The following is a 27,849-nucleotide window of genomic DNA, read 5'->3' on the forward strand; positions in this document are numbered from 1 at the left end:
TAGTTGATCATTGTACATTCTTGCTGTTATTGTGTACAATGTATTCCTGGTTCTGCTTGTTTCTCTCAGCATCAGTTCATGTAAATCTTTAAGGCCTTTCTAAAATCAGCCTGTTCATCATTTTTTATAGAACATTAATGTTCCAGTACCTTCATGTACCATAACTTGTTCAACCATTCCCAACTGATGAACTCATTTTCCAATTCTTTGCTACCACAATAAAGAGTTGCTACAAACATTTTTTGCACACATGTATCCTTTTCCATCCTTTATGATTTCCTTAGGAAACAGACCCAGTAATGGCATTGCTGAGTCAAAGGGTATACACAGTTTTATAGCCCTTTAGCCCTTCAAGTACTTCAACATAACTTTTATGTCTTCTCTAGATCTTCTGTCCTCCAGGTTGGCCATCCTTTCTATCTTCTATCTTGTAATCAGCAGTATTCAAGGCACTCTCTATATTTAACAGAAGACTAAGACTCAGTCACAAGTGGAATATAGACTGAATTGATGTTTAGTCTTGGCAGCAGATAGTTTACTTTGTCAGTCACCTGGTCAACATTTGTTAAATGCCTATTATGTACCAGGTACTGTTCTAAGTGCTAGGGATATGATAAAAAGCAAATGACAGTCTCAATCTTTAAGGAGATCTCAGTCCAATAGAAAGAAAACAAGCAAACAAATATACATAAACTATATACTGGATAAATAGAAAGTAATTAAGAGAAGGAAGGGATTACAGTTAAGAGGGGTTGGAAAAACTTTTCCCTAGATTAGATTAGGTAAAATTTTGTTAGTACTCTCAGTAAACAAGCACTTATTAAGCAAACACATATGTACAAACAAGTTATTTGCAAGATAAATAGGAAATAATTACAAAATACAAGTGTAAAGTTAGGAAGGATTGGGAAGACTTCCTTCTTTTCTTGAAAATCACAGTGAAAGGGAAAAACCATGGGAAAGATTAAAAAACAGATTACATATTGATTTGATTATTAGTGTTATAAAGGTAAGGGAGGTTTTGGTATAGTTAGGCAAATTCCATCCAAAATTGTACTTTGAAGAATGGGCAGGATTTGGATAATGAAAAAGTGAGAGAAAGAGTAAACATAAAAGCTGGGTGTATGAAGGAAAGTAATATTCACAAGACACTGGGGTCAGCCTATTATATGTTAGACAGCAGTGGAAAATAAGGTTAAATAAAAAAAACTGGGAGTAAAAAATGAAAAACCTTAGATCCAGGCAGGTGAGATTAAATGAGGTAGAAACTAGGGAGTCATTGAAAATATTTTAAAGAAGGGCAAGACAGAAGACAGCAGCTAAGTGAATTGGTGGATAGAGTGCTGGTCATGGAGTCAGGAACACCTTAGTTCAGACCTCATCTTGGACACTTAGTATCTGTGTGACCAGGAAAGTTATTTAATCTCTGGTTCCTTAATTCATTAGAGAAGGAAATGGCAAAGCACTCCAGTATTTTTCCCAAGAAAACCCCATGGACAGTATTGGTGTGCTTTGGTCTGTGGGCTCAGGGCTCAGGAAGAATCAAACACAGTTTGTATAACTGAACAACAAAAACAAGGATAAAAACTGTAAATTAGGAAAATTAGTTTACTAGTTAAAATGTAGGAAAGCATACAAATGAAGGAAATATTCAGAGAACTTTTGACCAAGATGAATGGGTGAGAAGAAAAGTGATGAGTTAAGTTTTTTCCTAACTAGGAAAGTGAAGAGAGAAAAATGGATTTTTGTTGCCTCTTTCAGTTCCTCCCAACTACTTAGTGGGTATGTGAATCACTCTGGTATAACTTACTTGTTTCATTTATAATATAAAGAGAATTCTTTATCTGCTTAAAGACAGAAGTTTACAAGTTTTTTTAAATGTTCCTTCTAAAATCTATGTAATTCTTGCAACGTTTGAGAAATAAATCACTGAATCACTAATTCAAGTGACAGAATGGCACTCAACATGCATCCTTAGAAATGTAGATTTAAGAGTCTTCAGTAAGGAGGCTGATAAAATAAATAATGCCAGTTAGGAGAAAAATCAGAGAAGAAATTACTGAATGAATCTTGAAAATTAAAAGGTGGAAGAAGGAAGAGGATATCCAGCAAAGAAATTAAAAGAAGAGAAGATGACTTCTGTAGATTGAAAGAAAACTTAATTATTGACACTGTTTAGGATAAATTGTTAGGTTTATAATGAAGAACATCACTGGAAAGATAAATTTTATCAGTGATTAAGGACCTTATGTGACAAGCTTTTCTAAAAAGTTCTTTTCCTAGATATACACTATCAGTGGATAATTGTAAGAAATGCTTTTTGTTTTGTTGATAGTTTGAATAATCTGCTGTTCACTTTTGTTAGTTTATTTAACTCAAAATGGTTAGATTTGAAGAGAACAAAAATTCTGGAAATAGTAGAAAACTTGAATTTAGGTTTAATGACAACCAGTTATCTTTTAAATTATATCTGTCATTCCCAGGTACCTTTTATACCTTATTTACAAAGTTGCCTATATTTCTAATGTTGTTCTTGTCTATTTTATATTTCTTCCACCCTTAACTTTGATACTCAAGTATGTTAGAATAAGAAAAACAAATTGAAATATATAATACTTGGTTTCCTTCAAGATTTGGCTCAAAAAATCTAGAAATATTTTCCCATTCCTCTGTTTTTAGTGCCCTTATGATTGCTTTGTATTTAGTTTATAGATATTTTATACTTATTATATATATGTATATTCATTTTCTCCTCAATGAAGGATATTTTTGGCTTTATCTTATACATATATAATATATGAAATATATATGTATATACATATATATATATGTATATTCATTTTCTCCTCAATGAAGGATATTTTTGGCTTTATCTTTATATTTCCAGAGCCTGGCATATAGGAGGATGCTTAATACACATTTAATAGAGTTTTGAAAACTGACTGACATTTTGGCATTTTTTTTAGTCCAGGAGAAGTATTCTTTTGTAGCCCTGAGAACAATTTTGTTTGTCAGGGTCTATAAATCAAAAAGAGAACTTGCATTATGTCTGGGAGTTTTTAAAAGGGACTCAAAATTTGTTATAGAGCAAAGAGAGGTAGAAGTAAGGCACAGCATTTTTGGTCTTGCCTCAAACTTAATGTGTTCTGTGGTGCTTCTTCTTTTTAAAAATATGATGGTTCTCTCTGGGAGCAAGTTTCTTGGGGAGGTTTTCTGGAGGCAACCTTTGTTTCAGTTCCAAGTAATAATCACTCCAGATGCAGCCAGGTGATAAAAGTTCAAACGTTTATTTTCTCCTTGTTTGGGCCCGGGTAGCTTTCTTAGAGGCCTCAGCTTTCCTTGGTTCTAAGAACTCTTGTTGCTAGTCTTTTGCCTCTAGCTCAACTCCGAATGTTTCCAGCCGGCACTAAGGTGAAAGTTGGAATGGATCTGACTCCACCTCCGAGAGTGGGCTTTTGTGGGCTTCTGTATCTCCCAGAGTCTCTGCCAGATTCAGCTTCTCTTCTTCCAAATATCTCCAGCCAGCACCAAGGTGAAAGTTGGAATGAATCTGTCTTGCCTCCGAGAGAGGGCTTCTGGCTCTCCCAAAGTGCCCTGTGTCTGTCCCAGAGTGCTCCTCTCCGACTCCTGGCAATGTTCAGAACTGACTAATAACCTCAAGCTAAGAGCTTCTTTATATATGATCTCCTAAAGGTTGATTCCTCTTCTAAGGGAGGGATTAAGGGAGGTGTGAATTCACAAAGTTACAAAGTTAACTTTGTGAATCTCCCATACTTGTGAACTCCAATAAGTACTTAAATATATTAGTGAGTTAGAGGATTTGCTAAGTACCATGCTAAATTAGGCAACTGACTTATCACTTTGTAAGGATTTGCTCTAAGATGTGAACCAATAAGCATTGTATCAATTCCATTAAGTTAACACTAGGATTCTAACAGTGTTCAAATTTTGAACTAAGCCCAAAAGGCTACCAAATTGTGCATACCATTTGATCCAGTAGTATCACCACTAAGTCTGTATCCCAAAGAGATCATAAAGGTGGAAAAGGATCCACGTGTGCAAAAACATTTGTGGTATCTTTTTGTAGTGTCAAGGAACTGGAAATTGAGTGGATGCCCATCAATTGGAGAATGGCTGAATAAATTATGGTATATGAACATAAAGGAATATTATTCTATAAAAAATAATGAGCAGGTTGGTTTCAGAAAAGCATGGAAAAACTTAATACCAGCAGATGCTGAATAAAGTGAGCAGAACCAGGAGAATATTGGATATGGTAATAGCAATATTGTGGGATGTTTAGTAGAGCTAAGGTATGGCAGAGAAGGAAGAGGTTGAAGTGGATTATCTCAGAACAAGGGACAAGACTTAAGACATTGGCTGTGCTCAGCTCATTATGACGGACAGGAAGTTGTAAAAGTAAATTTACTCTTTGCATTTCAAAATGCAGAATGAGACATACATTTTTGAATATTGACAATGTGGGAATTTCTTTTGCTTATCTCTGTATTTTAACAAAGCTATTGTTTTTCCTCCCTCCTCCCTCCCCCTTTTTTTTAGTGGAGGGGAAGTAGAAGGGAGAGAAATTAATGTCTATTTAATCGAAAAAATAAAATAAAAAAATTAGCACCATGACTTTTTATTTTATAATAAAACACCTTTCATAAAGTGGGAGTTACATATAAATGTTTGTGATGTAAAAATACATCAATAAAACTTAAATAGTGAAGTCATCTGAAAATGCATACAAAATGTCTTTGATCTTTAAAAAAAAATTACCAGAAATCTTTTTCTCTTTCTTCAGCTCTAACCATTGGCGGGAAAAAAGAAAAAAAACAAATTTCTTGTTATACATATTCAAATAAAACAGATTCCCTCAAAGAATACATACAAAAATATGTCAAATTTTGCATCTAAACTCTACCATCTCTCTCTAATAGATAGCATGATTTAACATTAATTCTTTAGAATCACATTGTACTCAACATAGTTTTTAAAGAAAGCTATTTTTACAGCATTGATGTTATTTATTGAATAAATTGCTCTGGTTTTTCTGATTTCATTTTTTATCAGATTACAAACATCTTCAGAATTGTTCATTGTTTTATTACTGATATTATACTATAAATTGTTCTTTTAGCTATCCCCACTACACTCGACATCAGTTAGTTAGAAGTTTTTGCCTGTCTTTTAGAAATCATTTATTTCTTCATTTCTAATAGCACAAATAATATTTCCTCACATTCATTCCTTACCCTTTTATTTTTTTGTATTTTTTATAATAATAGCTTTTTTATTTTTCAAAATACATGCAAAGATAGTTTTCAACATTCACCCTTGCAAAACCTTGTGTTCCAATTTTTTCTCCCTTCCTTTCCCCTTTTCCCCCTCCCCTGGGCAGCAAGTAATCCAATATAAGTTAAACATGTGCATTTCTTCTAAATATATTTCCACATTTATCATGCTGCTCATGAAAAATCAGATCAAAGGGAAAAAAAGATGAGAAAGAAAAAAAACAGCAAACAGTAACATAAAAGGTGAAAATACAATACTGTGATCTAGAGTCTTAATATTCATAGTCTTCTCTCTGGATATGGATGGCTCTTTCCATTACAAGTCTATTGGAATTGCTATGAATTACCTCATTGTCGAAAATAGCCAAGCCCGAAAATCACATAATCTTGTTCTGTACCACAATTTTATTAAGCCATTCCCCAGCAGATGAGCATTTAGTTTTCTAGTCTTTTACCAAAGAAAGAACTGATATAAATATTTGTATGTATAAAGTGATGAAATTTAAATTTTGAGAACCAAAATGATGAGATTAGGGTTCCTGGTGGTCAGGGAGTTAAATGATAAGGTTAGTAGCAGATTCAGTGGGGAACCAAATGAAGAGGTTTGGCTCCCCTAAATCCCCTTTAGGATTGGTACAAGGTAGGGAGTTGTGGGAACCCCCTTCTGGCAGCCCAGAGGTCCTTTGTAAAGGAATTTACAAACCCAAAAAGCTGGACTGGTAAAAAGAAGTTTATTATTGGCATTGGGAAGTCAGCCTTTGCTATGCATGAATAGACCGGCTGAATTTTCCTTAGTGGCAAGATCCCAGCAGAAAAGTAAAGTTTCTAGTAGAGCAATCCAGACATAGAGGTATAAAGCCTATTAGGAAATAGGTAAAGATTAAGAGAGGGTAACGCTGAAAGAGAATGTCATTCCAGAGGGCAGAGGTTTTCTTGGCATGGCAAAGCATGGCATGGCATGTTAGTCCTCTGTGAGGACTGAACCCCAAGTTGCTGTTTTTATAAGGAAATCTGAGACGGAAGTTTCAATTGAATGAGATTCCCTCAATGCTATCACTACCCCATCAGGCCCAGATGAGACTATTTACTAGGTGTGATTTTGAGCCAGCAATAGGGGTAGAAAATCTTGGAATTGAATACTTTAGTCCTACCAAGATAAACCACTTTATCTTGGTTCCTTAGGGTGGGTCTCACAGAGGCAGGATTCAAGAAGAATTTCTCCTTGAAGGAGTTTTCAGAGAGTTTTGGGATCCCTTTATCATAAAGGACCTTTTCCTCTTTCTTGGAATTCTTTTGTGGTGTAGGTCTAGCAACAGTATAACTAGATTGAAGGAAATGTATTGTTTAATAACATTTTATATATAATTCCAAGTTCGAAAAAAAGGAATATAACAAATGTTATACTCAGCAGATAACTCAGCAATATCATTAAAAAAAGAAAGAGCAATAGGACTCATGTATTAAAACACTATTTATAGCAGCTCTGAACAGTATATTAATCAACTATAATTTCAGGGGTCTGATGATTATATATGCTATCCACCTTCTAATGAGAAGTGATAATATTCAAAATGCAGATTGAGGCATACATTTTTGAATATTAACAATATGGGAATTTGTTTTGCTTATCTCTGTATTTTAACAATGCTATTGTTTTTCCTCCCCCTCCCCCCTATTTTTTTTAGTGGAAGTAGAAGGGAGAGAAATTAATGTTTGTTTAATCGAAAAAAAAAAAAAAAAATCAGGACCATGAGTGTTTTCAAAAATTGTTGAGACAGCTAGGTGGTGCAGTGGATAGAGCACCACCCCTGAAGTCAGGAAGACCTGAATTCAAATTTGATCTCAGACACTTAACACTTCCTGGCTGTGTGACCCTGGGCAAGTCACTTAATCCCAATTGCCTCCCCACCCCTACCCATCCACCCCCTCCAAATTGTTATTTTACACATGGTTTTCTTATATGTATATATATATATATATGTGTGTGTGTGTGTGTGTGTGTGTGTGTGTGTGTGTGTGTGTATGAAAACTATTCATGAGGCAACATAATTATCTGTAGACACACATACATGCATCCAACTCTGATTGCTGCTCCAAATTAATTTTCTTGTGCTATTTTTAACTTTTCCATATAGTCCATTAGATTCTAAAGTGTTAAAGTTCAAATTTATTTCTTCAAGCATGAATACTAAGAATATATCACTAGAAATTCTACTACTATCCATAGTAGAAGGGACCACACCATACCAAGGGCTAGTTTGTATTTTTACCAATTTCATGGGACAAAATGGACAAGTAATTTCATCACCTAGTTGTCAAACTTACAGTAACGATCTATCCATATTTAATTATTCTAGTTCTCAAATAGCAGGATCAATTTTTCACTGGGATTGTACTCAAAGTTCTGCAAGTTTGGTATGTTATGCCACAGTTCTCTTTAACTGTCCTGACTCAGTTTCCCTGTCCCAGTTTCCTTAACTGTTCTGTCTCTGACCCAGTAAAACTAAGGATTATTCGCTCTCGGGTTATAAATTGGCAAGATAAAAGAGTAGGTCTTCTGACTCTTTTATGGATTTACAATATCCTTTAAAATATTCCAAGATAACCCACGATATCTTTACTTCTTTGTCTGGATTTTTTAGGGTTTTATGGCTTCCCCTCCCTGATAAAAACTTTCCCTCCCTTTATCTTCTTTGTCTCCAAAAAGGTATTTAAGAAGTTGGGGTTCTTCCATTCATTGCTGGAGTATGGCGGCTGGCAGTTGTATGCTGGACTCCTCCAGCCCTGGGAACAACATGAATTCCTTGGTCCCAGTATACTTATCTCTGTCTGACTGGATAATTCCAAATGAGAGTCTTGTCCAGTCAATCTTACTCTCCCATTAATAAAATATTAAAAACTTTCTAATCTCTCTCCTGCCTCAGTTTCTCCAGCATTACAGGTAGAATCTGCTAGAGTTTATGCTCCACTAATATAGCTTTCAAAATTTCAGTATCTCATGATCCATCATAGGCATTAAAAGAAAAGTTCACATGGCTTAAGAAAAAGTCATTTATGGACAAAGAATATTTTAAACCTTAAAAACAAAGAGTACTTTTTTCAGACTTTATATATTAGCTCTGAACATTTATGTATCACAATTGAAGATCAAATTCCTTTGTTATATACTCTTGAGCCTTTGAATTCTTTCATGTGTTGCTCTGGGTCCTCTCTGAAGTAGTATTGCCTCTGAATGAAGTGAATTTCTTATTGTGTGCCTGGAACATAACACACTTAATAGATATTTGTTGACTTATTATTTGAAGTAATTTTTTTGTCTCTGGTTTCATCACATCCCCAAACGTAAATTTATACTTCATTGAACAATTGCCAGATTAGCTTCCTTTCTCATTTGCTGTTTCTTTCAGTCTTTTACTCTCCAATCATTCCTTCTCTCCCATCTTCTAACCTGCACAGAACTTTTCTATCTTGGAAAACACCTTTTGTCCCTTTTATCCTATTTAGTTGCATATCTACTTTCTTTTTACTGACTAACTTTAAGAGTACTTGCTGCCTTATTTTTTCCTTGTTCCTTCTAATGACACTGAAAGAAAGCTCATCTTCAGTTTGTTATCTTTAAAAATATGTAGATTATATTCAGAAAAATATTTTGTAAACTTATTATGTTACTCAAACTATGCCCAGAGATAGTGTGGCATAGTAAATATGGTGATGGACTTGCTGTAAGGAATGCCTAAATTCAAATCTCAACACAATATTACTTCACAAAATGGTTGTAAAGATCTACTGATATATAATGTATGTAAAACTATTATTATTGTCCTGATTTTACAGGTGAGAAAACTGAGATCTAGAGAGATTAAATGATTTACCCAGGCTCACTCTGTAATAGTTCCGAAATTTAAATCTGGGGCTTTTGATTCCATTCCCAGCACTTAAACCATGTACTATACTTCCTCAAAAATGCTGATGCTTTGCCAAATGAGCTATATTCATTTATACTTGAGTTGAGGCAGTTGCATTTGCTAAAAATAGAGGTTCCCTTTCTCCTCCTTCAGTAACTATTTAGTAACTTTGTTTTCAGGTACTATTTGGCACTGCTGATGGGCAAGTAATTGTTATGGACTGCCATGGCAGGATGTTGGCCCATGTTCTACTTCATGAGTCAGATGGAATCCTGAGCATGTCCTGGAACTATCCCAGTTTCCTGGTAGAAGATAGCAGTGAAAGTGACACAGATTCTGATGACTATTCCCCACCTCAAGGTAAAAGCTGATTTCATTTTCTTTATTATTTTTTAAAGTAAATACATACCTACAATTGATAGTAACCTTAAAAATATTTTAGCTGACCTGGAAAAACTTATAGAACCAAACTCTCCAAAAAGGAGTCTCCAGATTTTTATCCTTGGTTTCTCCTCTCTGTCTCTGACTCAAATTCCTGGCCTAATTGATTAGTCTCCCTTAATATAAATTTCCCTGACTATATAATTAGGATTGTGAAATGATATTTCAGTGATCTTCGTAAGGCTTAGCTAGTTAATTGATATAAAGAGGTCAATGAAGAAATTATCTATTAAAATAGCAAATGATATGATAGGTTAAATCCCTATTGGTTTTAAGATCAGTAATTTAAATTACATCAGAAAAGATTAGTTTTGCTTACACTTAAAGGCAGTTCTATCATTGCAACAAGAGGGATGCATTCTGTATGTGTCCTGTCACTTTGTTATTATTACACATAAGAGTTATTAGATTTATCCATTTAAGAAGAGAATCTAGGTCTTCTCTATAATTACTATTATAATAGTTTTTGCCTGGAACAAAGAATTTTTCCCTTATTGTTTTTTCTATGATACTGACAAATGCTACATTGTTCAGTAACACTAAACTGTATAAGTAGGTCTTAGAAAATAGTTCTTTTTTGTCTTTATTACCACCACTCTTTTTTTTTTTTTTTTAAAGGACAGATATCTAGGGAAATAAAAGTAGGGATAATATTTTGAAAAGATTAGAACAAAGACATTTCAAAACATCAACATATTGATAGGTCTTTTCTAACTCTCTATTTCTGTGCAGATCATCTGCTATTGATAAATATATTGAGTACATCTCTTTCCTGGCACTGCCAAAATATTAAGGTGCAAATGAATTTATGCCACCTTCTTTCTTTTAAGCTTCCTCCTCTATATCTAATATGCTTACTGTTCTTATGCTGCCTTTTTTTTCATATACTGATGGAAGAAAACATTGTCTTAAATTCACTCTCAGACACGTTAGGATTTTAATATAATACTTCTATCTGGGGAGCAGTTGATGTATTTTTGCGTGTAAATATGTCAGTAAATAATGGCTTTTTATTTTATGTGGAAGAAAAATAGAAAATAACACATAGCTGTCATTCTAAAAGTGTATTCGCTATTCTCAAGAGTACACACCTTTACAATCTAATTCTAGTATATTCTTAAGGAATAAGATTAAGAAATGAGTAGTAGTGTCTAATGTAACTGTGAGTAGGGTATTTTTGGAAGATGTCTTCTAATACCTCTCTTGTTTTCCTGTCTCTTTTTGGGAAAAAAAATGTTACTAATATTCTTATGTGATACTTTGTCCTGGACATTCAGCACATTTCTTAATTCCTTTGATGTAGGTAGAGGAAAGAATAGCTAAAAGTAAAATTAAAGAAAATTAAGTCCAATACCCTCATAATATTGCATGAAATACATAGAAGTTGGGTACTTATTTACAATTAAAATAATAATGGGGCAATTAGCAGATTTCATTTTCATGACTCCTAACCAGTAGTCTTTGTGACATACAGGACCACAGATGATTTCCATTTTACAGTTTGTTGAAAGGCTTATGCAAAGGTGACCCATAATGATTGAATTTATGTTCATCAAATTGTAGAAGTTCAGTAATAAATCTAAAAGAATTTTAAGCTGCTGCTATTACTGAATTACTCAATTCATTCTCAAAAGCATCATCGGGGTATGTTAAAAAAAAAAAAAAGGCAGAATAAACAACAGAGTCTTGGCATCATGGGGTAGTGCGTTTAAAAGAATAATATAATGTAACCAAAACATCTTTAAAGTGCCACAAAGAACAGTAGTTGATACTTTTATGGATCCATGAATCATATCTGAGTGGGTGAATTCTATGTAGGCCTTCTTATAGCTAGTTTCACAGTGAATATGGTCTGTTGGATTAAGCTTTATTATGTCAGAAACTGTTAGTGGTCATATCCCTGACTCATACAGCCATGTAGGAAGGCTTTAATGATTTTTCTAACCACATGAACAGCATTTCTTTTAAATCATCATTTGCATATCCTGGGATTAAATCATCCTTCAAATCTGTTTGTAGCCTCTGTGAGTATTTGAAACTACTTTACCCCCTCTGACAGTCTTACATGATTAACATCATGATTTGGGTTAGAAACCAATGTCTTGGAATCCAACTGTAGCTCTATCTATAATCTATATGTCATATGTTGAAAATCATTAGAGAAATAATGGCTACAGCTGCTGCTATATAGGCTAATATCTAGTAAATTAGTCATTATCTTAAAGTTGTAAGACAACTTTAATACAGAATATTTAATTAAATAAATTATTTATCTTGGCTCTGTTGTCTTTCTTATATTAAAGAATTGAAATAATCATTTTTTCATGTAATTAGAAACAGATACCATAAAGTAGGCAATTTAAGTTCTATATAAAAGGATGTTTTGGGAAGATACTTCAAGTTATCTTGAGGATGCAGCCTTTTTTGAATTCTCAGACTCATCCTGATGCCTAAGAATTCTCTTTATTTCTTACAAGTCAAAATATGTAAATTGAGAAATTAATATGAAAGTGAGAGAATTCCAGAATAATGAGGGCAGTATATTTCAATTCGTATGTGGAGAGCTACAGCTTCTTTGTGGTCATAGGACTGAAATAGCCATAGGTAAGCACTTCAGTCGGAGCTCTCCTGTATAGTGGTTAGTTTGTTTCTTGGGTTTGTGCTTTTGATGTTATTCTAATATTCTCATTTTCTTCCTTTGGGGGGACACTCCTAACAATAATAAAAAATTTTCTTCATGGGAGAAACTATATATTATAAAACTATTTCTTGTTAATATGAGGATCTTAAATTTTCATAATTTCTAAGATTTGTATAAATTCTTTGGGTTTTGCTTAGTAAAACACAATATTATGTTGAGATTCCCCATGGGCTTCTGAAATAGTCCTCTATATTTTATGACAAAAGGACTTAGATTACCAAAGTCCTTAGTGTTGCCTGTGCTCCAAAAGCTAGGTACTTGGGGAGACTATAAGACCTCTCCAGAAGTTTCAATGTAGACTGGGAGATATCTAATTCAAGGCTTTTGTCTAGAAAAGCTTCTAAATTGAATTGGTTTTAGGGCCCTCAGAAATAAGAGCAGCTTCCCTCTCTCTAAGCAACCCTAACATATCCCATTATATCACCTCCTTTTCCCTTGCAGTTTAGTTTACAGTGAAAGGCAGTATGCATTTATACTAATGAGGAATGCCAAAATATATTAAACTTGCCTTTACATAAAAACAGCTTGAGCCAGAGCTCATTCTAAGATTTCTGTGGATCCATACTAAATTATAGCACTGTGAATTTGGATTTGTGTCATGTAATCATCACCTTTTTCTTACTCTGCACTCTTCTTCCTGTAGATGGTCCAGCAGCATATCCCATACCGGTGCAGAATATCAAACCACTGCTTACTGTCAGTTTCACATCGGGAGACATTAGCTTAATGAGCAACTATGATGATTTGTCTCCTACTGTCATCCGCTCGGGGTTGAAAGGTACAAAAGAATGAATTTACCTCCATTATTGTATTACTCTCTAGCTTCCACATCCCATAAATCATGTGTATGCTTACTTTCCTAAGAGTGTCTTAGATCCAATATTTATTGATTCCTGTCATTTGGTGTGACTTGTTTTTTTTTTTCTTAAGAGAACCTAAATAAAGATCATGATGAATTAGTAATGCTTTCATTTTCTAGAAATGTTTCTGATAATCAGATATTAATTTCATTCATTCTTTCTCTCATATAATGAAAGAATATTAAAATATTTGTCTCCTGAGTGTACAACTCTTTCTCTGTACCTGGCTTACTTGTACTTGTACCAGCAGTTGGCTCTGGCTTGTCATTGCTTTATAGCTATAAATAGTAAGGAACATATGATTTTTTTTAATCAAATGCAAAAATGAGAAATATATTGTAACTACACATAAGCCTGCATCCCTCTTTCTTACCAATCTATTCATTATATAAAGAGGAAACCTGACACAGAAGCCTCTGAGAGGTCATTTGATCTTAGTAAATTACAGCTCTGTATTTCAGCCTTTTTGGACTTTGGTCCATTTAGGAACTTTTCTATAATACAAAATCTTTTCACTAATTCTATTAGTTCACATTACTGTCTTGTGGGAGAAAATCGTATTCTCTTCAGTTTTCTTCTTTTTTAAAAATAATATTTTATTTCCCCAAATACTTGTAAAGATAGTTTTCAATATTCATTTATGTAAAACTTAGAATTTTTAATTTTAGAATTAATTTTTAATGAATTACTTTGTAATTTTAAGATACTACTTGATGTTTTAAAGGAAAAAAATCATGCTGATATAAAGTAGTCTTGAAAATGCTTGTGGAAATTTTATTTTGTTTATCTATTACCAGACTAACACTGATGAGAAAGTAGTGTAGCCCTCAAAAATAAAATTTTTAAATATACTGTTGTTTCAAGAATAAATCAGTCATGAAAAATATTTCAGTTAAAATATTTTTCATTTTGAGAATTTGTTACTACTGGCAGTATACTGCATGATCTTTGGAAGATAATTCTTTCTGTTTAATGGGAGGGTGATAATTACATGATACCATCAAGGGGGTGAAGGAATGTTAAAAATATTGTGTACCTGACTTGTCTTCTATCCTCAGCCTCAAGTGTCTCTGAAAATCAAGATCCAAATTAGATTTTGATAAAGACTAGAACCATACATGTTCCTTCTTAGCTTGTTGTCATATAGTTGTGTTCTTAACTCCCTACACTGTAATATTACAGTTTGTTACAAATATTACTGTCTGTCTTCTTTGGCAGAAATACATCACAACATCTTTTAACAATTTTTAAAAACAACTCAATAACTCTGTTGATCAGTAAACACTTAATCAACACTGTACCAAGTTCTTGGCATACAAAAGTGAAAGAAAAAAAAACCTTTATTTTAGTATCCCTCTTAGATATCTCATTCCAATATAAAACTTAGTTTTGAAGAATTCTTTATTTGATAATAAACTTCAAAAATCCAGGAAGAGATCAGTAAATATTTTTACCATGGTAGACCTATTATTCTTATCTTTCTCTTTGATAAGCTTAACACTACCTATTTTCTTTTCAGTGGAAAAGGATGGAAGTAGAAATGGTATACAAATGATCATGGTATACAAATGATCATCTCAGGCCAACTCATAATATATTATTTATATATATATATATATATATATATATATATATATATATATATATATATATATATATATATACGTATATATATATATATAATTCAAGTTCATTTTCTCTTCTCATAAATTCCATTTTAAAATTTTTTAGTAATCACTAATAACATAAGTCCAGCCTTCACCACAACACTTCATACATTGTAGGTAGTTGGTTGGTCAGTACATGTTGAGCTCAGTTGATTTTGAGGTTCTTCACAGAAATCCAAGGTCTGAATTTTGTCCAGGTTTGACAATGCTGAGTAGAACTTACTACTTATGTTTTATACTTGTATTTTCCCAAGATTCTTATGTATACCATGCTCCATTATTTTCCTTTTTTGTTTACATACCTTAGGTCTTTTGTATATTTTGTTTTTTCCTCTATTTTAAAATTACAACTTTTTTCCAGTTCATTTTTTTCTCTTTGCAATGGTGTCTGTCTAACTTCATTAAACTTCATTTGAACTGTCATGAATATATGGAACTATATTAAGTGCTTGAATAAAAATGAAGAGAGTTTTATTGAATATGCTGTCATTTCCCTTCAGGAAATTACAGTTCTAAGCTAGATGTCATTTAAGGATTAAGAAAGAAAATAATAGACAAATAACAGTAGTTTGCAAAGTGCTTTATAATCATTTCATATTTGAGTCTCACAACAACCCTAAGAAGTGGGTACTGTACACAATATCCCCTTTTTTCAGATGAAAAAATTGCATTTTTGATTAATTTATTTGCCCATAGTAACACACTCATAGAAATCAGAGAAATGCAGATCATCCTGTCTCTAAGTTTGGTATGTGGCATTATTGCTGCTTCAGCTTTTCCTGTAGGCAAAGCTACCTTTTAAAACATTTTTCCAGATAAATAACAAATATGAATTTCACATCAGTCTTTGTTTCTGGATTTTCCCAACTGTTACAGTTTATGTCAATTAGCAAACATTTATTAATCATCTATTATGTATCAGACACTGTGCTAAGCACTGAATTACAAAGAATGACAAAAGATATATTTACTAAAATCCTAGCTAGCTACTAAGACCTTTTTTCAGTCTAGAATTAGCTGCATACTTAACATTCTTTTGTAAATGTTTTGTGAAAAATTTAAACATTTAGCCCAGGGCCAGATCTTTTACAACATAGCTTATGTGATCATAGGTTAACATGAAATTATTAATAATTGTACTCTTATTTATTTTTTTATTTTTTAGCATATTTATTGAACTTATATTCTGCTTTATAAATAGTGATAAGGGCCATATTTCACCTTGTTCATTTATGAGTATGTCACATGAATTAGAATTTCCACAAATATAAATTGGCAGGTCTGCTGTAACTTAAGATGGTAGAGAGTCACCTTGGACACAGAGAGATTAAGTGATTATGCACATGATCAAACATGGTGGCCATATGTCTACTATGCCATTCCTTTGCATAGCTCATTCTTATGTGGTATTAATTATGACTTCTAAATGTATCTCTTAAAAAGGTGAGAAAATTATTCTGTAATCTCTGCAATTCACAATGTATCTTGCTATTTTCTAATGATTCTCAAAGTCCCTATCTAAAAAACATAATGGGAGTTCCTGAAACATACTACTGAAAGATAAAGAACCACAGTGACATAGACTAACTATGTTAAATCAGATTTTTGCCCTTTATAGTTATTTTTTCAGAGTTATAATTTAACATGGGGTCTCCATATTGATTGAAAAGATATTTTGCACAGAATTCTAATGTTAACGAAAACTATCTAGAGTGTATACTTTTGGTAAGATCATGATCTTTCACTTCCCTTCACTCTTCCGTCTTTTCTTCCACCCTTTCTTTTGTCTTTCGTTTCTCCCTTCCCTCTCTCCTTCATTTCTTTCTCCTTTATTTCCCTTCTTTTCTTCTCCTCTTTCATCCTCCTTTCCTTCCTCTTCTCTTTCTCCTCCCCCCATTTCCTCCATAGAGTCTTAATTTTTAAAAAATATTTAAGAAGCTTATAACTTTTTTTTGTATATAAGTTCAGGGTGAATCAATTTTCTTCATTATCCATGCTACCCTTTAGCAAGATATAGTGTCCTTCCTTATCTCTTTTAATTAGGTCAATTTTTGCTTTAGCTTGATCTGAGATCAGGATGGCTACCCCTGCTTTTTTGACTTCACCTGAAGCATAGTAGATTTTGCTCCAACCTTTTACCTTTAACCTGCATGTATCTCCCCGCTTCAGGTGTGTTTCCTGTAAACAACATATTGTAGGATTCTGGCTTTTAATCCATTCTGCTAACCGCTTTCTCTTTATGGGGGAGTTTACCCCGTTCACGTTTATGGTTAGAATGACCAATTCTGTATTACTTGCCATCTTGTTAACCCCGGTTTATGCTTTCCTCCCTTCTTTCCCCTTTCCCCCCCTTCCAAGTATTAAGCTTGTGAGCACCCCTTGCTTCTCACAGCCCTCCCTTTTTAGTATCCCTCCCCCTCCTTAGAGTTCCTCCCCCTATCTTACCCCTTTCCCTCCCAGTTCCCGTATTCCCTTCCCCTTAGCTTATTCCTTCCCTTTCCACTTTTCCCTTCTCACTTTTCAATGAGATGGGAGAAGTTTCACCATAGATTGAATATGTCTTAAGATTTTTCACTTAAAGCCAATTCTGAAGGCAGTAAGATACCCACTATATTCATCCCCCTCCATTCTTTCTCTCAGATATAATAGGTTTCCTATGCCTCTTCATGAGATGTACTACCCCACTTTACCCTTTTTCTGGTACAATGTCCTTTCCACATCAATTTCTAGAACAAGGTATACATGTATTCTTTATACATCTATATAGTCAAAATATAGTTCCCAAGATTAATCTTTACCTTTTTAGATTTCTCTTGAGTTCTATATTTGTAGATCAAACTTTTTGTTAAGTTCTGGTTTTTTCATCAGAAATAGATGAAATTCGCTTACTTCGTTGAATGTCCATCTTCTTCCCTGGAAAAAGATGCTCATTCTCGCTGGGTAAGTTATTTTTGGTTGCATACCAAGTTCCTTAGCTTTTCGGAATATCATATTCCAGGCCCTTCGATCTTTTAATGTGGATGCTGCCAGATCCTGGGTGATCCTTATTGTGGCTCCTTGATACTTGAATTGGGTTTTTCTAGCCGCTTGCAATATTTTTTCTTTCACCTGAGGGTTCTGGCATTTGGCCACTATATTCCTTGGTGTTTTGATTTTAGGATCCCTTTCAGTGGGTGATCGATGAATCCTTTCAATGTTTATTTTTTCCTCTGTTCCTATGACTTCTGGGCATTCTCTTTGATAATTTCCTGGAAGACAGTGTCCAGGCTTTTTTTTTCATCATGTTTTTCTGGGAGTCCAATGATTCTCAGATTGTCTCTCCTGGATCTGTTTTCCAGGTCTGTTGTCTTCCCCAGAAGGTATTTCACATTTTTCTCCATTGTTTGATTTTTTTGGATTTGCTTGACTGATTCTTCTTGTCTCCTCGAGTCATTCAATTCCACTTGTTCAATTCTGATTTTCAGTGAAGTATTCTCTTCACTCACTTTTTTAAAATCTTTCTCTAATTGTCCAATTGAGTTCTTTTGTTCTGTGGAATTTTTTTCCATTTCGCCAATTTTGTTTTTTAGAGAGCTGTTTTCTGTTTCCAGTTCACTAATCCTATTTTTCAAGGATTTTACTTCTTTATCCACTCTCTCTTTAACTTTCTCCAGACTCTTTTCCCATTTTTCTTCTAGCTCCCTTGTGAGAGCCTTTTTAATCACTTCTATGAGGTTCATCTGTGCTGAGGAACAGCCGATCTCCTCCTTTGGGGAATCACCTGGGGACTGCCTGTTTTTAGTCTCCTCAGGATTTAGAGTCTGCTCTCTATCTGTATAGAAGCTGTCAAGGGTTAAAGTCCTCTTCAGCTTCTTGCTCATTCTGTCTATTAATCAGAGATAAACTACCAAAGAAAAACAGAAAAAAACTGGAGTCTTTCTTTGGGGGAGGGGCTGGGTGTGTTATCGAGCTTCCTCTACAGACTGCAGGTGGCAGCAGTGAGGCACTAGCAGGACTGTGCTGCGCCTGCGCTCTGAGATCCCAGAGCGTGCTGAGTCACTGAGGGGGGGAAGGGGGGGGGGCCAGGTCCTGAGAGACTTCAGCTGTTTGGGGTTGTGTTCTTCAGCCCCGGTGTTTTTAGCTTTTCTGCTGGGCTGTTGACTTGCTGCCGGAGGAAATTATCCAAACCTGTAGCGAAGCTCTCCCCGCAGAAACGGCTACGATCACTCTCCACCCCCTCTCCAGTCTGCTCCCGTGCTCTCACTGCCGCTGCCCTCAGCCTGTGCCCGATCTAAAACCGCCCCAGCCCTCCAGTAAAGACAGACCTTTCTTGGCGGATCTCAAGGATGGCTTCTCTTGGTAACTATTTGTGGGTTTTTTTCAGTCAAGCATTGATTCAGAGGCTTGTAATGAAGTGGATAGTGAGAGAAAGCGCGGAGCTTATGCAACTGTGAGCCTCCTCTCCGCCATCTTAACCGGAAGTTCCGTGAATCAATTTTCTGTTCTTGATTTGATTGGGTATGTTTTTGTGATTTCAGAAGTGGTTGTCCAGTGGTGCACACAGGGAGATTTGCTTGCAGTAGCTGGTATGGAAAAACAGAACCAACTAATTGAAATTGCCAATGGAACCTTTCTGAAGAGTGCTCTGGTCAAATTTTATAACGTTCGTGGAGAACACATCTTCACTCTGGATACGCCTGTGCAAGTAAGGAAATATATAACAAGAGGATGCTGTTGTCAGTGCCATTGTTTTCCAGTTATTTGTCACAGTAGAAAAAATAAGCCTACTAAATGTCTCACAACTGTATAGTGTTTTATGATTAATAAAATTTAACTCTATAAATAGATTACCTACATTATTATATATCTTATATGTAATTTCTTTTTTTCATTAGAAAAATTCTAGAAAAATCAGTTCACTCCTTAACCTGTCACATTCTGGTTTCCATTTCACCACTGTGCTGAAATTGTTTTTCCTAAGGGTCTTAATGACTTTCTTATTTCAAAATCCAGAGTGGTTTTTTTTTTTTAGTTCTTATTTAGACTTGGCTTTTTTACAGCATCTGATCCTTTTGTCTACCTTTTCCACCTTTAAATTTATCCTTCCTCAATTTGGTAACATTATAATCCTATAGTTCTCTTCCAAGCTTTCTTACCTGTTTCTTATTTTCTAGTTCTTCATTTTTCTCACACTATGTAAATTTGGGGGTCTTTCACTTAATCCTCTTATTTTCCTCTGCTTTTCTCTCTAGTAGGGTAAATTCATCAACTCTTCTGTTGTCATTTATCATATCTAAGGTGATTCCAAATTTTTTCTCTATACTCCTTACTTTTCATTAAAATGCCAGTTCCATATGTCCAACTTCCTGGTGGGTATCACCACTTAGATGCCCAATTATAATTGTAAATCTGTTCCAAAATTAAGTTGCTTTCAAAAGATCTGCCCTCCCCCAAATCTTTGTTTCTGTTTGTGTCAGCACCATCCTTCACCACTATCTTCGAACTAATATGTCTCATGTTACCCCAGAGCCATTTTTGATCTTTTCATTCTTTCTCTCTATCCAATTATTTATCTATCTAATTACTTGTCAAATAATATACATTTTGCCTCAATATTTTTCTCATCATTTCTTTCCTTTTTTATACCAGATCCATCATTATTAAGTTTCTTTTCACATCTTTCCTGGTTTGCTCTAATGATCTTTTAACTGTTCTTCTGTTAACAATATCTTTCTTCATTCATCATAGGAATTTATTCTGCATTTAGCATATATATGGCATTATACCAGATGCTGGGAAGATTCATACTCAAGTGAATTTGTGACCTTGTCAGTGTGAATATTTCTTCCAGTATTTCAGATTTTAATCCATCCTTACTTACCCACACAGTGCATCTCTTCTTGGTGTTCTCTTATAATTTTGCCCCTGAAGACCTTACTCTTCTGACAGTATGAGGTTATCATAGGAACATACACAGTTTATTCTTCAGTCTTGACATATGACCAGGCATTCTTTCTTTTTGGTGTAATACTTTTCCATGATGACATCCCACCTCCTTTTCTTCTTTGTAATTCCAATATGTTGTATGTTGCAGCTTGTTCCCAGGTACTTTTATTGTCCCCTCTTTATTTTATTATTTGAATTTTATTTCTTCAGAAACAATAGTATCATATGACCCACAGATATACAAAATGACCAGGAGACTATTGGTATTAAAAAGATGGGCTTGAGGCCTATAAATCTGAAAGACTGCAGGTAATATCAGACTTTTGATATGTTCACTAGTTTTGCCAAATTTTTTCCCCCATTTTAAAATTTTTTGTTATAAATGATAGCTCTGTATAGGAGAGTAGTGATTCAATGTGAAAATAAATGATATTATAAAAAATATAAATAAAAATTTTATTTTTAAAAAAGGTAGGCTTTGTAATTAGGGAGAAGTTTGAAATCATCACATGAGCTCTCACTAATTTTTGAAAGTCCATCTAATCTGTTTCTTCCTATTTAATTACAGATATAATTTCTGTTCATTTGTAATTTTTGTCCAACAGTATCTATTAATGGTGGGCAGGTTTCCCAAGCATTGTTCATCTAGATGAAAATTATAGTCTGGACAAATAGGGTTTGTTAATTGGTTTGTATGGTATGGATCTCATCCAGGAGTCTCTGCCCTGTCTTGGGCTTTGATACAACCAATTACGAATCTTTTTATAAAATAAAAACATTTGGTGAACATCAGCATCCATAGAAAATCCCCTTTTAATTTAACCTCGGCACGGGATCTTTTCTGTAATGGTGTCCGTTATCTTTGGTGAGCATGTATCTGTCTTAATCGCTTATTGATAATCTTGAAGACAGTAATTAAGAAAGTTTATCTTTCAAGTCATTCAGATAATAACTTTGATATATGCATATGGAGACAGTTTTTAAAGGTTCCTTTTACTGTATGAATCAAAAGCTTTTTAGAGTAATCAGACAGTAAGTACGGTGGTATTTTGTATGTTTCATATATTTTAATAATTGTTTGATTGTAAAAATATGGTCCCTTATGGAATATCATTTGCAGAAAAAACCTGCTTATTCTCTACTAATACCTTCATCGAGAATGCCCTTGATCTGTATATAAATTGTCCTCATAAAAATTTTAGATAGATGGTGTACCAGGCTGCAAGGTTGGGATTGAAACAAAATGACACTCAATTGGTCATTCTGTTTGTAACAAACAATTTACTTGCTATACCATATAAAAGAAATTCCATGAAGAAATATTTATCTGGGTAATCTAACCCATAGGGCAAGGAATTCTTATAGATAATTGTGTTCCTAACATAGATGGGAAAGTGGGCATATAGGTTAATAGTATTTGTTTTTCTTTCAGTTGCTTCCCACACCCCCCCCTTTTTTTTTTTTTTTTTTGCTTAGTAATACAGTCACCTCTCTGGAATATAAAATCTGTGTGATCCTGGGCAATTCACTTGACCTATCAGTATTCTACACCAATTACAAACTTAGTAAGGTACAAACAAGGTATAGGTATACATTAGTAAGTGTAGTATTCTGTTTGGTTTTCTGGAGGTGGACCAGTCTTCGTTTTAGCTGAGTAATCACCACGGGAATAGCCAGGGATAAAGTCCAAATTCTTTATTATCTCTTTCACATCTAGTTACTTTGCCCGGGGCCCAGGCCAGCTTTCTTGAGTTTGGTTTGTGTCTTGGTTTCTGTGGAGGAGGCAGGAGGACCACACAGACTGTCTCTGGCTTGAAGTCTGTCTCAGTCCGGGGGTTTGTGCTCCAGAATCCAGAATCCCACAAAGGTGGGAGATGAAATTAATCTCTCTGGCTGAGTTTCTCCCAGCTTATATGCAGTATACTAAGTATAAACCAATCATTATATCACTAGGGAACCATTATTTGTTATAAGATTAAATCAATCATACTGAACTAGAGAACTATTAATGACCATGCTAAACTAGATAATCATTGTCTCATCAATTCCACTGACTTAACATATTGTAAGAATCCTTCTTTCAAGTACAGAGTTCTGGCCCATAACAAGTAGGTTTTCCTCATTTGTAAGTTTTCTATGCCAATGAAATAGAGCAGCTAAGTGGCACAGTGAAAGGCTTCTAGAGCATTGAAGATCCCTTCTTTTTCTATCTTTTGTTGTCTTCTTGAGCTCCTCCCTTAATGACATTCCTTCGTTGGCTCTCTCACCAAATCTTTAAACTGTTCTTTCTTGCTACCACTTTTCAAAATTTTGTCGGGGGGTAGCACTGTTCATAATTATGTGTATATTCATACATATATACAAATTTGTGTGTGTGTGTATGTACTATATATATATATATATATATATATAGAGAGAGAGAGAGAGAGAGAGAGAGAGAGAGAGAGAGAGAGAGAAAGAGAGAAATAGAGTATATGCTAGCATTTATAGAGTACTTCAAGATTTACAGAGTGCTTTACAGATAATAATTCATTTAATCCTTACAAAAACTCTGGAAAGTATTCCCACTTTACAAAGGGAAAAAGTAAATCAAAAAGACTTGTCTACTACCTAATTTGCCTATACTATATCTAGTATAAATGTTGAGGCAAGGTTTTAACTCCAATTCTCCTGACTTCTAGCTTAGCATTCAATCCATTATACCACCTAGCAGTTTTCATAAGATTTTACAAAGTAATATATATTCAAAACTGATTATTTCAATTAATTGTTTTGTGTATCTGCCTAAAACGAAGGTCAGGTGTTTGCTTTTAAGAGTCTTTTGATAGTTCTATTATGGCATTTGGTTTACGTTGTTTGAACTTAGGTATGAAAGTAAGATAACCAGTTTCTCATTCTTTTGGGGGCAGCTAGGTAGCATACTCAATTGCGTGCTAGGCCCAGAGCCAGGAAGACCTGAATTCAAATCTGAAGTTTGATAGTTTCTAGCGATATGACTTTGGGCAATCATTTATCCTCTGTTTGCTTCAATTTCCTTATTTCTTGAATGGGGAAAATAATAGAATTGTTGTTAGGATCAAATCACATAATTATTATTGCAAAGTGCTTAGTATAGGACTTGATACATAGGAAATGCTATATGAAGTTTGCTATTTTTATTATTATTTTGAATATATCCCATTTTTCATCACTTTTTTTGTAAATAGATTATGTAGGTTACTAGTTGGTTTGTTGTACAAGAGATTTTCCAGTTTCATTGACTTCAATAAACATTACCTGCTTCATGTCTACAGGTCATTCTTCTAGCCTCTTGGAATACAAAACCCTATCTCCATTAATGGGACCACCATCTTTCTCGTTACTTAGGTTCATAATTTTGGAGGAATCTTTTATTTTGGTTCAGCTTCAATATGTAATTAATCTTACTGCTCATACCTCCATATTTCTCTTATCTTCCCCCTTATTTATACTGAGTCATCCGGCTAGTGATAGCTCACATTTCTTCTCATGTGGATTACTTCAGGAGTCTTCTGATTGGCTTACTTGTCTCTATTCTGTTCTATTCTCTCACCAACCGAACCTCCAAAAAGCTAATGCTGATCTTTCTAAAACATAGTTCTGACTCTTATTACTCCCATACTCAGCAGGATTTCTTGACCTTTTTGGTAGTCGAACAATGTCTCTGTACTTTTTTGGAATTTTTTTTAAAAAAACACAAAATTAAATATATAACATTACAACAAAAAAACCAATTATATTGAAATACTGTTATCAAAATGCTTTAAAAAAAAATGTACAAATCTTAGGTTTAGAATCCCTGATCAAAAAGATGAAACACATAATTCTGAGCTTCAGCTATTAAAAAAAAAGTCACATGCAATCACCTTTCTGTCCTAATTTCCTACTGTTCCCCTTCAAATCAGGGTTAGAGGCAAACTGAACTATGAACTCTTCTCCATACATTGCCTACCATTCCTTTCCAGTGTGCCTCTCTTTTTACCTCCTGATATTATTCCTAGTTTCCTTTAAAATAGCCAAGGTATCATCTTCTTCAAGAGGCACTTTCTAATTACTCTCTTTTCTCACCCCTCTCCAATTAGCACTTCTCCCTCTTGAAATTAGGTTATTAAATTGTACATACTTTGTATTTACTTCTGTACATGTCTCCTTTATCAAATGTTAGCTACTTAAAGATATGGACTCTTATTTTTTTCTTTTTCTCTCCAAAGGCTTTCATGCCTTGCATATGATAGACACTATCTAAATATTCAGTTGATTTAAACAAAGTTAATTTGCTTTCTGACTAGGTGTTAATGGCTTGCTTCTTTAATGATACTAAAGTCTTAATACTAAAGATACTAAATATCTCTAGGCAACTAGGTAGTGCAGTGAATGGAGTACTGGATCTGATGCCAGAAAAATTCATCTTCCTGAGTTCAAATGTGGCCTAGACACTTAGTCCTCTGGACAAGTCACTTAACTTGGTTTACCTCAGTTTCCTCATCTATAAAATGATCTAGAGAAGGAAATGGCAAAGCACTTCAGCCTCTTTGCCAAGAAAATCCCAAATGTGGTCACAAAGAGTTGGATCCAGTTGAATTTACTGAACAAAAAAATTTAGAACAGTATCACAGTAGTGGTATGCCCTATAGGTAGCCTGGGGGCCTTTGTTATGGCAGGAAGAAAGGTAATTTAATGTCCCATTTAGAAAAAACATATCGCAGTTTAGATACTATTTTTATATCAAAGTTAAATAGATTGTAAATTACTGTGTACAAATTGAAGCTCAGCACAAACTTGTGGCACTATATACTTGAAAACTGATCCCTTGATTTACTCATAACAATGATACCTATGGCTGAAACTTTCCTTAAGGATTAGACAGTAATTTATTCCTTGCCACCCCATGACATAATGGTGTTCTATATTACATGTGGTTATCATCCATTAATCTCTTACCATCAATATATCAATAATCGAGATAAAATATATTTTAGAGTATATACATCTAACAGAAATGTAATATATATCTTGGCTCTGTATTTATATATACTAGTAGATTGGGTCTTACTGGCTACATCTCTTCTCCTGGTTCTAGGTATCACATAGCTATTAGATGAGAGTAATTTCCTTACTTGCAGTACAAGGTATCTCTGCTGCCAGACTGATTCACTGCTCAGGTGGGTCAAGCATGTCACTTCTCAAGGTTGGTTCTTGACTCAGGTTGACTGCTTTGGGTACGAGAAGATTGATGTGGATTTACTACATATATACCAATCCCTGTTCCATATGGCAATCCTTTAAATATTTAAAGTTTGAGAATAAATCTCAGTAGATGTAGTTAAAGAACATGAACAAGTAATTTTCAAAAGAAGAAAATTAAGCTGTCAATTATCATATAAGAGAATCTTTTGAATCACTAAGAATAAAAGAAGTGAAAATTAAAAATGAATTTGACATTTCATAGCCATTACTTTGGCTATTGGAGTTGATAGATTTATGAATTGGTCCAACTATTCTGGAAAAATTTAAACTAAAAATATGACTAAACTAAAAGTATCCTTTGACAAATACCTTTACAAATATACAGACAGAGAAGAGGTCAAACAGAGGAAAAGGACTCAAATATACTTTTAAAAGCAACACAGATTTGTGCTACTTAGGGTGAGAAGCTTTACAAAAAAGAGTATAGCCACAGTGTAACAACCTGGTCTTCACCCAAACTTCTGAAAAGACCACTTTACTTTCATCTCAGTTTGAATGGCAATATCAGAATTACAATGAGAATATTTAGATACTGTACACTGAGGATATTTGTATACTGTATACAATTTTTACTTTGCTGCAATAAGATGTAAGAAAAATAAAAGAATTCAGGATCTCTGCAGTCTATTCACAATCCTCACAAAAATATTTAAAGAGTAGGTTTATACAATTCAATAAATGGAATTCTGATGACCAAAATGAGATGTTGGTCATTTTAGTTTCATCTAATCCATTTTTGGTCTTCATTATTTTTTAGAAATATATTTTTAAAAAAAAAATTTTAAATGTATTTTTATTTCATTAAATATTTCCCAATTACATGTAAAATTTTTTTAACACTTTAAAAAATTGAATTTGAAATTCTCTTTCTTCCCTGCCTTGAGAAGGAAAGCAATTTGAAATCAAATATACATGTAAAGTCATGCAAAGCATATTTCCATATTAGCCATATTGTAAAAGAAAACACAGGCAAAAGAAAAAAGAAAGTTTAAAAAAAGAAAAGAATGTATCAGTCTTCATTCAGAGTTTATTGATTCTGGAGGTAAATAGCATTTTTCATCCTGGGTGCTGCAGAATTATCTTCGGTCATTGGCTTGATCTGAGTAGCTAGGTCACGTACAATTGATCATTTTTACAATATTTCTATTACTGTGTACGGTGTTCTCCTGCTTTTGCTCACTTCACTTTATATAATCCTCAGTATTTTCTAAACATCATGAAATAGGAGAAAAGAAAGGATCTAGAAATTGAGAACAGAATTTATTTTGCATTATGTGGGAATGACCACTACAAGTTGTAAATATTTGTAAAGATCAAAGAGAATGCAGAATAATTGACCTGAAGAGCTGGACAGAATTTGGAAGTATCCTTTAGTTGAATCTGCTTATTTTGTAGGTGAGAAAAATTGAAGCTCTGAGAGGCAAAAATACTTGTTTCCAGGTCAGATGAGTAATTATTGTCAGATACAAGTCTTAAAAACCAAATATCATGGTTCCCAATTCAGTACCTTAATCATTACTCCACAGTAAGATCTCAAAGAAACCCAGAATTGGAAAGGATCCCTAAATTATCATCCAAATCGCTGATTGGGGCTTGTGGACAGAGGTCATGCAGTCTTTACTTAAGCTCAAATGACAGGGTACTCACTAATTTCCTAATATGTTCTATTGACAAAAAATTAACCTTTGGAAGGTTGGTTTATATTTTAAAACTTGTCTCTTTTAGCTTCTACCATTGCATCTAATTCTGATCTGAGCTATTCAGAATAAAATTTATCCTAAATTTGAAGTA

The 27,849-nt window shown here is 34.0% G+C and overlaps 1 protein-coding gene across 2 annotated transcripts in view; it reads left to right on the top strand.

Annotated features, from left to right (window-relative positions):
• TULP4 (TUB like protein 4) overlaps positions 1–27,849 on the top strand; it is a 247,562-nt gene that overhangs the window by 166,386 nt on the left and 53,327 nt on the right. For both annotated transcript variants that reach the window (XM_051998005.1, XM_051998007.1), the window contains exons 7-9: positions 9,379–9,559; positions 12,985–13,119; positions 19,386–19,552. In XM_051998005.1, the coding sequence (XP_051853965.1) occupies positions 9,379–9,559; positions 12,985–13,119; positions 19,386–19,552 (483 nt within the window). The remainder of the gene's footprint in view (positions 1–9,378; positions 9,560–12,984; positions 13,120–19,385; positions 19,553–27,849) is intronic.

This window comes from Antechinus flavipes, chromosome 4 (genome assembly GCF_016432865.1).
Source record: "Antechinus flavipes isolate AdamAnt ecotype Samford, QLD, Australia chromosome 4, AdamAnt_v2, whole genome shotgun sequence".
Taxonomy (NCBI): Eukaryota; Metazoa; Chordata; class Mammalia; order Dasyuromorphia; family Dasyuridae; genus Antechinus; species Antechinus flavipes.